The following is a 17532-nucleotide window of genomic DNA, read 5'->3' as shown; positions in this document are numbered from 1 at the left end:
TACCATGAAGGGTGCTGGTGACCCCACATACCATGAAGGGTGCTGGTGATCCCACATACCATGAAGGGTGCTGGTGACCCCACATACCATGAAGGGTGCTGGTGACCCCACATACCATGAAGTGTGCTGGTGACCCCACATACCATGAAGGGTGCTGGTGACCCCACATACCATGAAGGGTGCTGGTGGCCCCACATACCATGGTGCTGGTGACCCCACATACCATGAAGGGTGCTGGGGACCCCACATACCATGAAGGGTGCTGGTGACCCCACATACCATGAAGGGTGCTGGTGACCCCAAATACCATGAAGGGTGCTGGTGACCCCACATACCATGAAGGGTGCTGGTGACCCCACATACCATGAAGGGTGCTGGTGACCCCACATACCATGAAGGGTGCTGGTGACCCCACATACCATGAAGGGTGCTGGTGACCCCAAATACCATGAAGGGTGCTGGTGACCCCACATACCATGAAGGGTGCTGGTGACCCCACATACCATGAAGGGTGCTGGTGACCCCACATACCATGAAGGGTGCTGGTGACCCCACATACCATGAAGGGTGCTGACCCCACATACCATGAAGGGTGCTGGTGACCCCAAATACCATGAAGGGTGCTGGTGACCCCACATACCATGAAGGGTGCTGGTGACCCCACATACCATGAAGGGTGCTGGTGGCCCCACATACCATGAAGGGTGCTGGTGACCCCACATACCATGAAGGGTGCTGACCCCACATACCATGAAGGGTGCTGGTGACCCCAAATACCATGAAGGGTGCTGGTGACCCCACATACCATGAAGGGTGCTGGTGACCCCACATACCATGAAGGGTGCTGGTGGCCCCACATACCATGAAGGGTGCTGGTGACCCCACATACCATGAAGGGTGCTGGTGACCCCACATACAAAGAATGTTGAGAGGGAGAGTTGGCATCTCACTGACCATATTCCTCACTCATCATTTATCTAAGTACGTCTGTCTCTCTTCCTTATATTTTCACCTCTTGTTTGGTTTATACATGTTTTATAAGGCATAAGATACAGGAATATCTGTTATTTTATTTATCGTTTTCATCAACATAACAGACAAAATTTCTATAAAAAATACTGAAAAATATAAATAATGACTGATAAAAATAAATACTAATTAGTATTAACTAAACATTGAATTATTAACTAAACCAGTAAAACAAAACCACTAAACCATAAACATCTTTCAACATACTGATAAACCTAGAAAATTTGGTCTTGTTATAGACTTAACAGTAGAATAACTTAAGAAATCTATTGCGAGTAAAAATAAAAATTAGAATTGAAAGCTGCAAGTTGTTATTATTTTCACCAGGATGCGCTAAGCCCGTAGGGGCCATACAGCGGTGGCTGTGAAATGAAGATTTATCATATTGGATGCAAGGAAGAGGAGGGTAGCTTAAATTCATTGGATCAAGAGCACATCATCAATACTACAACAACTACTGCTACTACTTCTGCTGCTACTGCTACTACTAGAAGTACTACTACTACTACTAATAATAATAGTATTACTACTAGAAAAATAAAAATTATATTAATAACAGTTTATTAAAAAAATGTTTCATTCACTACTGAGAACCTGACGAGAAGAACAGTAGTTGTTCTAGTTGAACCTTGAACCTTCATGCCTCTAAAGTCCAGTCATTTACTGTTGCAGACAGTGACTACACATATAAAATGCAAATTCGACCATGAGAGCCAAAAGTATGGGCGTGTGGGAGTACTGCGCGGCGTAGTAGATGGGTAAATTGTTTTTGGAGTCGAGAGTATTGACAGGAATATCATGAGTGAGTAGAATGTTCACTAAGTGAGCGTGGCCCCACTTGCAAGCATAAGCTAGTGCGGTGCGGCCTTGTGTGTCGCGGGAAGCCGCTGTTGCTCCGTAATGTATCAGCAGTCGTAGCAGCCGCTCGTTGCCGCAGGCGGCAGCGAGCATAAGAGGTGTGACTCCATGTTCTCCTCTCAAGCCCGGGTTTGCCCCTAGCCGCAGCAGTCTCTCGGCTATAGTTAGCGTCATGTCAGACCTACAGCGAAAGTAGTGCAGGAGTTCGGCGATGAGAGTTGGGGTGTTGAGGGCGGTGAATATGTCGTGGGTGTTGTAGTAGTCCCAGGGCAACACAGCATCGTGCAACACGGACACGCCCTTGTCATTTATTACGAGGGCGTTGGCGCCCGTGTCTAGCAACAGGTTCGTAACAGCATAGCTCTTGCAACGTACCGCCGTCTGTAGAGGGGTGTTGCCCTGACCGTTCCTAGCTTCTAGGTGGGCACCGTACTCTAGAAGTAAGCAAGCTAACTCTGGTCGGTCACTCATAGCCTGGTGGTGCAGCGGGGTGTTGCCGTCTTTTTCTGCCAGCGTCGGCTCAGAGTGGTGCTGCAACAACCTTGTCATAACCTCCGTTGATACAGCGCTCATTAGAGCAGTGCAGCCAGTCCTGCTCTGTATGTTGACACTCGCTTTGCCAGCCAGGAGTTCTGCGATCACTCCTTCATCGTCAGCATCAGCAGCCTTCATGAGAGCCGTTTCGCCCTTCTCATCTGTCTGGTCTGGGTCTGCCCCAGCGGCCAAAAGCGACTTCACTGTCTCTCTCTCTCGGATGAGAGAGGCGGCCATGAGAGGAGTGTAACCTCTGGGGTTTCTAAAATTCACTAGAGCGCCGTGTTTAAGGAGCATTTTAACGCAAGCTAGGGACATCTGCATGCCTATTCCGTTGCTGCGTCCCGCGGCCCACATGAGAGCAGTGTTTCCGTCGCAGGAGGTAGTGTTGGGATCGGCTCCGCGCTGCAACAGGAGGCGCAGACTTTCAACTTTACGGTAGTGGACGGCGGCCAGCAAGGGCGTCTCCCCATCAGGACCGCATACGTTGACATCTGCTCCTTTATCCAGCGCAAGACCTACAAGGTCACTGCTTCCAGCAATGACGATTAGGGAGAGTAGGGGGGTTCCCCGTGGGTCGCGGGTGTGGGGCGAGGCCCCTGCTTCCAACAACAACCTCACCAAATTTTCCCACCGGTCTGACGTGGCTGTGGAGAGAAGAAGAGTGAGGGGTGTGTGTCCTCTCGCCAGGGAAAGATTGGGGTCCACGCCTTCATCCAGACACGCCTGCACCAATCCTTCATCACATGCCACAAAGGCTCGCGCCAGCCTGGTGGCCACATCCTCGCCATTAAGGAAAGTTTTCTGCAGCGCTGTGGGAAGCCCTCTCCTTATGACGGAGCTCAGTGGCAACATGCTGGCCTGCTTACCCCTCCGCCACCCTTCTGGATGGCCGCATTTCGCTCGCTGATAAATCACAAACAATCACAGACAACACTCGCAGTCCACTAACAGATTATCAGTGTTTCGACCGTGCAATCATCACTACAATTAATAAAGCACTGTGACAAGAAGATCAATAAAGATGCAGTGCAGTGAGTATAAGTGTCAGTGCCACTACCCGCTGCTCGGGACTAAATTAGAGTGGGCCAGCAGGTGTGATGGCACCAGCACACACTAGCTATTTATACCGAGGCGCCGCCATAACCAGTTGTGTATATACCCTGAGATGTATATATACATTGAGATGCATATATTTCTTAGTGTGTATGCAACAATATTTTGTTCATTAATCTTAATAGTCTATTGCAACCATAATGGCCCATGAGAATTATATCGATTATTATTATGATTATTAATTATAATTTATATTAAGGAGAAGTGGTAAACAAGTCCATGTCCGTGGTTGAAGAGTCTCTCACCAGCATCAAAGAACCGCAACCATTACCACTTTAAGTATTACTTCTAAAAGTATCACCACTACAACCATCACTGCTATAAGTATCACCACTACAACCATCACTGTTATATCACCACTATAACCATCACTGCTATAAGTATCACTACTACAACCAACTTGTTCCACAAGGCACAGTACTCGCCCCCATCTTATTCCTCATCCTTATATCAGACATAGACAGATATATACATCACAGCACCGTATCATCCTTTGCGGATGATACTAGGATCTGCATGAGGCTGTCATCTGCTGAGGACGCGGTTAACCTCCAAGAAGATATAAATAAAGTTTTCCAGTGGGCAACGGTAAACAATATGATGTTCAATGAGGACAAATTCCTACTCCGTTATGGAAAACTGGAGGAGATAATAACTAGAACAGTGTATACTACAGACTCTGGCCATACAACAGGGCGGAAAAATAATGTAAGGGACCTGGGAGTAGTAATGTCTGAGGATCTCACTTTCAAGGATCACAACAGTGCCACGATCGCACGTGCAAAGAAAATGATAGGATGGATAATGAGAACGTTCAAAACGAGAGATGCCAAGCCAATGATGATCCTTTTCAAATCACTTGTTCCCTCTAGGCTGGAATACTGCTGTACATTAACATCTCCATTCAAAGCAGGTGAAATCACAGATCTAGAGAATGTACAGAGATCCTTTACTGCACGTATAAGTTCTGTCAAGCACTTATACTGGGAACGCTTGGAAGCACTTGACTTGTACTCGTTGGAACGTTGGAAAATCCTAGAAGGAATGGTCCCAAATCTGCACACAGAAATCACTCCCTACGAAAGTAAAAGACTGGGCAGGCGATGCAAAATGCCCCCAAATAAAAGTAGGGGCGCCATTGGTACACTAAGGGAAAACACCATAAGTGTCCGGGGCCCAAGACTGTTCAACAGCCTCCCATCAAGCATTAGGGGAATTGCCAATAAACCCCTGGCTGCCTTCAAGAGAGAGCTGGACAGATACCTAAAGTCAGTGCCAGATCAGCCGGGCTGTGGCTCGTACGTTGGACTGCGTGCGGCCAGCAGTAACAGCCTAGTTGATCAGGCCCTGATCCATCGGGAGGCCTGGTCATGGACCGGGCCGCGGGGGCGTTGATCCCTGGAATAACCTCCAGGTAACCATCACTGCTATATCACCTCTACAACAATCAATGCTATAAGTATCACCACTACAACCATCAATAAGTATCACCACTACAACAATCACTGCTATATCACTACTACAACAATCACTGCTATAGGTATCACTACAACAATCACTGCTATAAGTATCACTACTACAACAGTCACTGCTATAAGTATCACTACTACAACAGTCACTGCTATAGGTATCACTACTACAACAATCACTGCTATAAGTACCACCACTACAAGTATCACCACTACAAGTATCACCACAAGCATCACTACAAGTATCACTACAAGTATCACTACAAGTATCACCACTACAAGTATCACCACTACAAGTATCACTACTACAAGTATCACTACAAGCATCACCACTACAAGTATCACTACAAGTATCACCACTACAAGTATCACTACTAGTATCACCACTACATTGTATCGCCACTTCATTGCATCACCTCTTCATTGCATAACCACTACATTGTATCACCACTATCATCACTACAAGTATCACCACTTGCCACCACTATGGTGTATCGCCACTACAAGTATCACCTCTACAATCATCACAGCTATAAGTATCACTGCTACAAGTTTCATCACTACAAGTATCACCACTACAAGTATCTCCACTACAAGTATCACCACAACAAGTATCACATGAATCACCACTGCAAGTATCACCACTACATCTATCATTACAAGTATCACCACTACAAGTATCACATGAATCACCACTACTAGTATCACCACTACAAGTATCACATGAATCACCACTACTAGTATCACCACTACACGAATCACCACTACAAGTATCACCACTATAATTATGAGCACTAAAATCATCTTTACATGGATCTCTAGCAAGAGTATCTTCATTACAAGCACCTTTATAAGCCAACTACAAGTATCCAGGTATCACAGTGGTACAGTAGTCACGCTGAAGCAGAAGTCATGCTGAAGCAGTAGTCATGCTGAAGCAGTAGTCACACTGAAGCAGTAGTCATGCTGAAGCAGTAGTCACGCTGAAGCAGTAGTCATGCTGAAGCAGTAGTCATGCTGAAGCAGTAGTCACACTGAAGCAGTAGTCACACTGAAGCAGTAGTCACACTGAAGCAGTAGTCACACTGAAGCAGTAGTCATGCTGAAGCAGTAGTCATGCTGAAGCAGTAGTCATGCTGAAGCAGTAGTCATGCTGAAGCAGTAGTCATGCTGAAGCAGTAGTCATGCTGAAGCAGTAGTCACGCTGAAGCAGTAGTCACACTGAAGCAGTAGTCACGCTGAAGCAGTAGTCACACTGAAGCAGTAGTCACACTGAAGCAGTAGTCACGCTGAAGCAGTAGTCACACTGAAACAGTAGTCACACTGAAGCAGTAGTCATGCTGAAGCAGTAGTCATGCTGAAGCAGTAGTCATGCTGAAGCAGTAGTCATGCTGAAGCAGTAGTCATGCTGAAGCAGTAGTCACGCTGAAGCAGTAGTCATGCTGAAGCAGTAGTCACGCTGAAGCAGTAGTCATGCTGAAGCAGTAGTCATGCTGAAGCAGTAGTCACACTGAAGCAGTAGTCACACTGAAGCAGTAGTCACACTGAAGCAGTAGTCACACTGAAGCAGTAGTCACACTGAAGCAGTAGTCACACTGAAGCAGTAGTCACACTGAAGCAGTAGTCATGCTGAAGCAGTAGTCATGCTGAAGCAGTAGTCATGCTGAAGCAGTAGTCATGCTGAAGCAGTAGTCACGCTGAAGCAGTAGTCACACTGAAGCAGTAGTCACACTGAAGCAGTAGTCACACTGAAGCAGTAGTCACACTGAAGCAGTAGTCACGCTGAAGCAGTAGTCACACTGAAGCAGTAGTCACACTGAAGCAGTAGTCACACTGAAGCAGTAGTCACACTGAAGCAGTAGTCACACTGAAGCAGTAGTCACACTGAAGCAGTAGTCACACTGAAGCAGTAGTCACACTGAAGCAGTAGTCACACTGAAGCAGTAGTCACACTGAAGCAGTAGTCACACTGAAGCAGTAGTCACACTGAAGCAGTAGTCACGCTGAAGCAGTAGTCACGCTGAAGCAGTAGTCATGCTGAAGCAGTAGTCATGCTGAAGCAGTAGTCATGCTGAAGCAGTAGTCACGCTGAAGCAGTAGTCACACTGAAGCAGTAGTCACACTGAAGCAGTAGTCACACTGAAGCAGTAGTCACACTGAAGCAGTAGTCACGCTGAAGCAGTAGTCACACTGAAGCAGTAGTCACGCTGAAGCAGTAGTCACGCTGAAGCAGTAGTCACACTGAAGCAGTAGTCACACTGAAGCAGTAGTCACACTGAAGCAGTAGTCACACTGAAGCAGTAGTCACGCTGAAGCAGTAGTCAAACTGAAGCAGTAGTCACGCTGAAGCAGTAGTCATGCTGAAGCAGTAGTCACACTGAAGCAGTAGTCACACTGAAGCAGTAGTCACACTGAAGCAGTAGTCACACTGAAGCAGTAGTCATGCTGAAGCAGTAGTCACGCTGAAGCAGTAGTCACACTGAAGCAGTAGTCACACTGAAGCAGTAGTCATGCTGAAGCAGTAGTCACGCTGAAGCAGTAGTCACGCTGAAGCAGTAGTCACACTGAAGCAGTAGTCACGCTGAAGCAGTAGTCATGCTGAAGCAGTAGTCACGCTGAAGCAGTAGTCACGCTGAAGCAGTAGTCACGCTGAAGCAGTAGTCAAACTGAAGCAGTAGTCACACTGAAGCAGTAGTCAAACTGAAGCAGTAGTCATGCTGAAGCAGTAGTCATGCTGAAGCAGTAGTCATGCTGAAGCAGTAGTCATGCTGAAGCAGTAGTCATGCTGAAGCAGTAGTCATGCTGAAGCAGTAGTCATGCTGAAGCAGTAGTCATGCTGAAGCAGTAGTCACGCTGAAGCAGTAGTAACGCTGAAGCAGTAGTCACACTGAAGCAGTAGTCATGCTGAAGCAGTAGTCATGCTGAAGCAGTAGTCATGCTGAAGCAGTAGTCATGCTGAAGCAGTAGTCACACTGAAGCAGTAGTCATGCTGAAGCAGTAGTCATGCTGAAGCAGTAGTCATGCTGAAGCAGTAGTCACACTGAAGCAGTAGTCACGCTGAAGCAGTAGTCACACTGAAGCAGTAGTCATGCTGAAGCAGTAGTCATGCTGAAGCAGTAGTCATGCTGAAGCAGTAGTCATGCTGAAGCAGTAGTCACACTGAAGCAGTAGTCATGCTGAAGCAGTAGTCATGCTGAAGCAGTAGTCATGCTGAAGCAGTAGTCACACTGAAGCAGTAGTCACGCTGAAGCAGTAGTCACACTGAAGCAGTAGTCACGCTGAAGCAGTAGTCACACTGAAGCAGTAGTCACACTGAAGCAGTAGTCACGCTGAAGCAGTAGTCACGCTGAAGCAGTAGTCACACTGAAGCAGTAGTCACACTGAAGCAGTAGTCACACTGAAGCAGTAGTCACACTGAAGCAGTAGTCACACTGAAGCAGTAGTCATGCTGAAGCAGTAGTCACACTGAAGCAGTAGTCACACTGAAGCAGTAGTCATGCTGAAGCAGTAGTCATGCTGAAGCAGTAGTCATGCTGAAGCAGTAGTCACGCTGAAGCAGTAGTCACACTGAAGCAGTAGTCACGCTGAAGCAGTAGTCACACTGAAGCAGTAGTCACACTGAAGCAGTAGTCATGCTGAAGCAGTAGTCACACTGAAGCAGTAGTCACACTGAAGCAGTAGTCACACTGAAGCAGTAGTCACACTGAAGCAGTAGTCACACTGAAGCAGTAGTCATGATGAACCAGTAGTCACACTGAAGCAGTAGTCACACTGAAGCAGTAGTCACACTGAAGCAGTAGTCACACTGAAGCAGTAGTCATGCTGAAGCAGTAGTCATGCTGAAGCAGTAGTCACACTGAAGCAGTAGTCACGCTGAAGCAGTAGTCACGCTGAAGCAGTAGTCATGCTGAAGCAGTAGTCACACTGAAGCAGTAGTCACACTGAAGCAGTAGTCATGCTGAAGCAGTAGCCACGCTGAAGCAGTAGTCATGCTGAAGCAGGAGTCACACTGAAGCAGTAGTCACACTGAAGCAGTAGTCATGCTGAAGCAGTAGTCATGCTGAAGCAGTAGTCACACTGAAGCAGTAGTCACACTGAAGCAGTAGTCATGCTGAAGCAGTAGTCACACTGAAGCAGTAGTCACACTGAAGCAGTAGTCACACTGAAGCAGTAGTCATGCTGAAGCAGTAGTCACGTTGAAGCAGTAGTCATGCTGAAGCAGTAGTCACACTGAAGCAGTAGTCATGCTGAAGCAGTAGTCACGTTGAAGGAGTAGTCATGCTGAAGCAGTAGTCACACTGAAGCAGTAGTCACACTGAAGCAGTAGTCATGCTGAAGCAGTAGTCATGCTGAAGCAGTAGTCATGATGAAGCAGTAGTCATGATGAAGCAGTAGTCACACTGAAGCAGTAGTCACACTGAAGCAGTAGTCACGCTGAAGCAGTAGTCATGCTGAAACAGTAGTCACACTGAAGCAGTAGTCATGCTGAAGCAGTAGTCACGCTGAAGCAGTAGTCACGCTAAAGCAGTAGTCATGCTGAAGTAGTAGTCACGCTGAAGCAGTAGTCACACTGAAGCAGTAGTCACACTGAAGCAGTAGTCACACTGAAGCAGTAGTCATGCTGAAGCAGTAGTCATGCTGAAACAGTAGTCATGCTGAAGCAGTAGTCATGAAGCAGTAGTCATGCTGAAGCAGTAGTCATGCTGAAGCAGTAGTCATGCTGAAGCAGTAGTCATGATGAAGCAGTAGTCACACTGAAGCAGTAGTCATGCTGAAGCAGTAGTCATGCTGAAGCAGTAGTCATGCTGAAGCAGTAGTCATGCTGAAGCAGTAGTCACACTGAAGCAGTAGTCATCCTGAAGCAGTAGTCACACTGAAGCAGTAGTCATGATGAAGCAGTAGTCACACTGAAGCAGTAGTCATGCTGAAGCAGTAGTCACGCTGAAACAGTAGTCACACTGAGGCAGTAGTCGTGCTGAAGCAGTAGTCACGCTGAAACAGTAGTCATGCTGAAGCAGTAGTCATGCTGAAGCAGTAGTCACGCTGAAGCAGTAGTCACACTGAAGCAGTAGTCACGCTGAAACAGTAGTCACACTGAAGCAGTAGTCATGTTGAAGCAGTAGTCACGCTGAAGCAGTAGTCACACTGAAGCAGTAGTCATGCTGAAGCAGTAGTCACGCTGAAGCAGTAGTCATGCTGAAGCAGTAGTCACGCTGAAGCAGTAGTCACACTGAAGCAGTAGTCACACTGAAGCAGTAGTCATGCTGAAGCAGTAGTCACACTGAAGCAGTAGTCATGCTGAAGCAGTAGTCATGCTGTAGCAGTAGTCACGCTGAAGCAGTAGTCATGCTGAAGCAGTAGTCACGCTGAAGCAGTAGTCACACTGAAGCAGTAGTCACACTGAAGCAGTAGTCATGCTGAAGCAGTAGTCATGCTGAAGCAGTAGTCACACTGAAGCAGTAGTCACGCTGAAGCAGTATTCATGCTGAAGTAGTAGTCACGCTGAAGCAGTAGTCACGCTGAAGCAGTAGTCACACTGAATCAGTAGTCACACTGAATCAGTAGTCACACTGAAGCAGTAGTCACACTGAAGCAGTAGTCACGCTGAAGCAGTAGTCATGCTGAAGCAGTAGTCATGCTGAAGCAGTAGTCACACTGAAGCAGTTGTCACGCTGAAGCAGTATTCATGCTGAAGTAGTAGTCACGCTGAAGCAGTAGTCACGCTGAAGCAGTAGTCACACTGAATCAGTAGTCACACTGAAGCAGTAGTCACACTGAAGCAGTAGTCACGCTGAAGCAGTAGTCATGCTGAAGCAGTAGTCATGCTGAAGCAGTAGTCTTGCTGAAGCAATAGTCATGCTGAAGCAGTAGTCACGCTGAAGCAGTAGTCATGCAGGGAATCAGTAATTAATAATCTTGAGGTTAATGATGAGCTTGGAGAAAGTGATCACAAATCACTCAGTTTTAATATATCATGGAAATACCCTAATAATGGCAATGAAATCTTTGTCCTTGACTTCCGTTTGGCTGATTTCATAGGACTGAAAAATTACCTGGGTGGGCTGAACTGGAATGACCTGACTATGGGTCAGGTAGGTGGTGATCATTGCCGATATGACATATTCCAGAGCATAGATCTAGCTGCTCAGACAACATATGTTCCAAATAGGGAAATCAGATCAAACAAAAATTATCCTGAATGAATGAACAATAGATTAAAACATCTCATTGGTCAAAAGAGAGGCATATATAGGCAAATCAAAAGAGGAGCGGGGCAGTTAAGAAATCAATATATTCAGTTAAAGAGAAAAAAAGGGAATAAGAAAAGCAAAGAGAGATTATGAACAGAAGTAAGATTAGGGACAAGATAGGCCTACTCAAAAGTTCCTTGGGCTAGCTCACCGACAGTGATAAGGAAATGTGTAGAATTTTTAACACTTACTTCCTCTCAGTTTTTACACACGAAAATATTAGCGATATTCCAGAAATAATAAATTATGTAGAATAGGACAATTAGGGTCACAAGTGACATGGCCCTTAGACAAATAGATAAATTAAAACCTAACAAATCCCCAGGTTCTGATGAACTGTATGCAAGAGTTCTAAAGGACTGTAAAGAGGAGCTTAGCAAACCTTTGGCTAATCTTTAAAACATATCACTACAAACTGGCATGGCGCCAGGCAAGTGAAAAATGGCAAATGTGATATCTATTTTCAAAGCAGGTGACAGGTCCTTAGCTTCGAACTACAGACCAATAAGCTTAACCTCCATAGTGGGGAAATTTATGGAATCAATAATTGCCGAAGCAATTCGTAGCCATCCTGAAAAGCATAAATTAATCAACGAATCTCAGCACGGTTTTGTATAAGGGCATTCCTGCCTTACGAATTTATTAAATTTTTTTTCACTAAGGTATTTGAGGAGGTAGATTATGTTAATGAATATGATATTGTGCATATGGACTTCAGTAAGACTTTCGATAGAGTCCCACATCAGAGACTATTGGGGAAAATTAAAACACACGGAATAGGAGAAATTTTTTCCTGGATAAAGGCATGGTTGACAAATAGGCAGCAGAGAGTTTACATAAATGGGGAGAAATCAGAGTGGTGAAGCGTCACGATTGGTGTTCCACAAGGGTCAGTGTTGGGCCCCTTGTTGTTCATAATCTACATAAACGACATAGATGAGGGAATAAATAGCGACATTAGCAAGTCTGCCAATTATACTAAAATAGGCCGCCGAATTCATTCTGACGAGGACATTAGAGTACTCCAGGACTTGATTAAACTGATGCAGTGGTCGGAGAAGTGGCAGATGCAGTTTAATATAGACAAATGCAAAGTTCTAAACATTGGACAGGTAAATAACCATGCCACATATAAACTAAATAATGTAGATCTTAATATTACGGATTGCTAAAAGGATTTGGGAGTTCTGGTTAGCAGTAATCTAAAACCAAGACAACAGTGCATAAGTGTTTGCAATAAAGTGAATAGAATCCTTGGCTTCATATCGAGAAACATAAATAAGGAGGATGACAAAGTTGATCCCATGTATGAGAAATCTTTCCTATAAGGATAGACTGAGGGCCCTGAATCTGCACTCTCTAGAAAAGCGTAGATTTAGGGGGGGGGGGGGATATGATTGAGGTGTATAAATGGAAAACGGGAATAAATAAAGAGAATGTAAATAGCGTGCTAAAAATATCTAGCCAAGACAGGACTCGCAGCAATGGTTTCAAGTTGGAAAAATTCAGATTCAGGAAGGATATAGGAAAGCACTGGTTTGGTAGAGTTGTGGATGAGTGGAACAAACTCCCAAGTACAGTTATTGAGGCTAAAACGTTGTGTAGTTTTAAAGATAGGTTAGGTAAATGCATGAGTGGGTGTGGGTGGGTGTGAGTTGGACCTGACTAGCTTGTGCTACTAGGTCTGATGCCGTGCTCCTTCCTTAAGTGAATGTGACCTGACCTGACCTGACTAGGTTGGGGTATTGGCTTAAGCCGGTAGGAAACTTGAACCTGCCACACATGGGCCAGTAGGCCTGCTGCAGTGTTCATTCTTTATGTTTTTATACTGAAGCAGTAGTCATGCTGAAGTAGGGGTGATGCGACGAGGTTCTTTCAAACATTATCCTCAACTACTGACGTGAATTCAGGCATCAAGTTGACATTAACTTAATGAACCTCATAAAACTCGAAAACACCAGCTGAGGGACTTCTTGCAAATCGAAAACACGAGATAAAATTACTTCTTACAACTCGAAAATACCAACTGAAAGGTCTTCTTGCATCTCGACAACACCAGCTGAAGGGACTTCTTGTAACTCGTCCAACTCAGCAGTTAACATCGAAAATGTTAACTAAAGAGATGTCATTTAACTGGAGGATCACAAATGAAGGAACATCACAAGCCTCGTTCACATTAACTGAAGGGACTTCATATAACTTGAGAGCGTCAACAAATGTGATTTCATATTAATGAAGAACGACAGCTGAAGCGGCTTCATAATCCTCGCCCAGATCATCTGAAGGGATTTCATTCACCTCGTCTACCGCAGTTGAGAGAACATCGTAAAGTTCTAGCTAGTAGGAGAGCTTTACGCCTGATTGTTCAGGCCCTGATCCACCAAGGGACTTTGACCCCCGGAATATCTTCCGGGTAGATAGGACTTTAAGTGACTTATAATGCCAAGTAGTAAAGGTCTATACGATAGGTGCAGTGAGGACAATGACGAGCACTCCAGCTACGAGTCCTGTGAGTAGACAGGTTACGGTATGCAGGATGACGACCCACCACCAGAACTTTTGGTCATCCGACAGAGGCCTTCCGCTGGCTTACCGGTCCACCCCTTCAATAATTAAGTAGATGGCAGCGAGAATTCCATGGAGAGAAGCAAGGCAGCTCGTATTGTGATGATGGGAGTGGAGTAGTGAACATGTGAACTTTGTGGTGATGTGAGCGAAGTCATGCTGTGACTCGTGGAATAATGAAGTGAGCGGTATAGTGATGATGTCAGTGTAGTGTTGATCTAAGTGGTATAGTTATTATGTGAGTGTAGTGATAATTAGGGTGGTGTAGTTATACTGTGAGTGGTTGAGTAGCATAGTGATGAAGTATGTTCAGTAATGTTTTGAGTGGTGTAGTGATGATGCGAGTTCTGAAGTCATTATGTGAATGAAGTTATGATGTGAGTGGTGGAATGAAGAAATGATGATGCGAGTAGTGATGAGTGGTGCAGTGATGATGTGAGTGGTGTGAGTGGGCTATTGATATGAGAGGCGTAGTGAAGATGTGAATGTAGTAGTGGTGATGTAGTGATGTGTCTTGCTCTGGGAGACAGTCTCTCTCTCTCCCTTTTAAGAAGGGACATTTTGTGCAGCGTCCCGGTGAGAAACAGTGTTTACCTGGAGTTTACCTGGAGAGTGTTCCGGAGGTCAACGTTCCCGCGGCCCGGTCTGTGACCAGGCCTCATGGTGGATCAGAGCCTGATCAACCAGGCTGTTACTGCTGGCTGCAGGCAATCGAACTTACGAGCCACAGCCCGGCTGGTCAGGTACCGACTTTAGGTGCTTGTCCAGTGCTTGCTTGAAGACAGCCAGGGGTCTATTGGTAATCCCCCTTATGTATGCTGAGAGGCAGTTGAACAGTCTTGGGCCCCTGACACTTATTGTGTTGTCTCTTAACGTGCTAGTGACACCTACTTTTCATTGGGGGGGATGTTGCATCATCTGCCAAGTCTTTTGCTTTCGTAGCGAGTGATTTTCGTGTGCAAGTTCGGTACTTTTTTTTTGTATATTTTATTTAAAACATCATAAAAACAAGGCTGCTTAAAAATTAAATAGCATCACCATACATAATCTATAGAGTACAACGAGGTACACACCATGAATACCAATTTTTATCTAATATGTATAGATATATACGACAAACACCATAAAATGCATACATACGTTTCACCAAACACACACAATAACAAAAGATATAACTGCGTAACAAATATAACACTGGTGGAAACACCACTTAACCCATTATAACCTACATGCACATCATACAAACATATTACATCGATGTTTAAACAATAGTTTATGTAATTTGCATACAAAATATACAATTGATTATAGAAATTCCAACTTAGACACAAATTCATTGATTTACTCTAATACAAATTCATTAACATAATAAATATTATATAAATTGACGATCATATTAATCGTCAGCAATTTCCATCCATTCCATTTATAGGATACAATTGGATAACTCAGGGTAATGAGTAATGACTCAGACTAATTGACCAGTAACAGGGAAGGGATGAAACATGCATATATACACATACATATACATACACATACATATATATATATATATACATATATATATATAATATATATATATATATATATACATACATATACACATATATACATATATACACATACATACACATACACATACATACATATACACATACATATGCACGTTCATATGCCCAAATATCTGGACCTCCATAACACAATCAAAAACAAAACTAAGAAAACTAGTGACTCAAGAATACAACTAGTCTTTACACAAAGGAAGCATCAAAAATATAACAAATATGTAAAGGCACCCCAGTCATTTTGTACACAAAAGGTACAATAAGTAACCCTAATCCCTGAATCTACAACCACACATCCATAACAACTAAAAAAACATTCATGCCCAAACACATATTCACGCAACTCACATCCTTCCCCCCAAGAGACGAGCCAGCTATTGCCCACTGACCTACACGACAACTTATTCGGCATGCCCGTATATTTATCACAGATTCACAAGGGTTTCATGAGTGAGCCTTTTATAACCGTCCGAAAAACCCTTATCCCACCTCCTCCCATACAATTCCCTATTCCTACACATTGTACGATAAAACGTTATTGCAAGGACACGCCTTCTCACCTCACTGACCCCTTTTCCCCGCATTACCCACGAAATATAAATGTAATCCACGATAATATAATCTAAAGCCCGTTCAACGTCCTGGTCTAATCCACCGATGTCGAGACTTAACGCACGCAGGACCTGCACTCCTCTGCCTCCCACCCTCTGTACCACCCTACCCAACCAACTCCTGACATCTTCTAAACCTTCGCAAAAATAGACAACGTGAAAAGCCGTGTCTTCCCCACCACAAAACCCACACCCGCCTCCCACCACGACTCTTCTGGATCGTAGTATTGCCCCTGACGGCAATATACCATGTAAAAAACGAAACATGACTTCACGCACCCTAGGCCGTAATTTCAACTTGCTAAATCGGAGCCATATATTTTCCCACGAGTACATGGGGAACAAACCTTCTACTGGAGCTGCGCACGTACCCCCTAGTAACCTACTTAAAACCCTTATGCGAATGTTCCTCCGTTCCTTTACCATCAACAAAGCTCGTAGTACAATCTCACATTCCCTTAACTCCATTCCCCTATACCACTTTTTCACCCTCGTATATACTTGGTCTATATTTCCCGCCATCACACCCACACGCCAAACCTCCCACTTTAGAAAAACATTTCACCCTACGCTTTAAGTCCAACAATCCTAAACCTCCTCGACGTACAGGTAACATAACAACCTCACGTTTTAACCAATCACACCTCGATCCCCACAGAAAGGTAAATACTCTTCTCAATATTCCATTGATCGCTGTTCCTGTAATTGGGAATACAGCCGCAACGTGCCACACCTTACTATACAATAAAACGTTAACAACAATCACACGTTGGGCCAGAGATGTTGGGGCCTCAAAACACCCAGACGACCAATGACCTTTTCCAACGTCCTTACTGAATTTTCCTCCCGCGCCACATCCAAATCGTCACTATAAATAATACCGCAAATCTTTAATGATTTCGCAGTTGTGTTAACCACGTTACAGCTCTCCATTCCACCCCCTTTCCAGGTACCCAACCCCATGATCATCGACTTTTCACTATTTACCTTCATACCCGTGGCACGTTCAAACACACGCACATCTTCCAACCCTTTCATAGACATTCGTTCACACACCAAAACAGTCGTATCATCCACATAACCTATTAATGCCGGCCAACAAACCCCTTCCCCTACCCCACCCCCACCCCGGGAACTAACTGTGCTCTCAACCATCCTGTAAAAGGGATCCTGAAAACACGCAAATAAGATCTGTGACATAGGGCACCCTTGTCTTAAACCTCTACCCATCTCAAAGTCCGTCCCCATACACCCATTTATTTGTACCCCTCATCCTTGCCCCCTTATACAGAGTGTTTACCCACCCAACTATTTCTTCTCCATAACCCTGTCTCCGAAGAATACTCTGCAGTGCACCTCTTTCCACTCTATCATAGGCGGCTCGCCAGTCCAAGGCCAGTAAAGCCGCCCCCTCCCCTCCCCCCTTTGACTCCACAAAACTCCTTATAAGCCCGTGACCTAACATCGACCTGCCCGGCAACCCATACTGCGATGGCGAAACGACCCTCCCCACCACGCATTTTACCCTATTACC

At 45.0% G+C, this 17532-nt stretch overlaps 1 protein-coding gene across 1 annotated transcript; it reads right to left on the bottom strand.

The window, feature by feature from the left end:
* Positions 1 to 1096: 1096 nt before the first annotated feature.
* Positions 1097 to 3297, bottom strand: LOC128684029 (ankyrin-3-like). The gene has a single exon (XM_070088075.1). The coding sequence runs from the start codon at positions 3274 to 3276 to the stop codon at positions 1690 to 1692; it is 1587 nt and encodes a 528-aa protein (XP_069944176.1). The 5' UTR covers positions 3277 to 3297; the 3' UTR covers positions 1097 to 1689.
* Positions 3298 to 17532: the final 14235 nt, after the last annotated feature.

The sequence above is a fragment of the Cherax quadricarinatus genome, chromosome 2, assembly GCF_038502225.1.
Source record: "Cherax quadricarinatus isolate ZL_2023a chromosome 2, ASM3850222v1, whole genome shotgun sequence".
NCBI lineage: Eukaryota > Metazoa > Arthropoda > Malacostraca > Decapoda > Parastacidae > Cherax > Cherax quadricarinatus.
Note: the sequence above shows the minus strand (reverse complement) of the source record. Positions and strands in the feature narration are given on the sequence as shown.

Excerpts from the sequence above, each read along its gene's own strand:
- LOC128684029 (XM_070088075.1), bottom strand. The coding sequence starts at position 3,276 with ATGTTGCCACTGAGCTCCGTCATAAGGAGAGGGCTTCCCACAGCGCTG.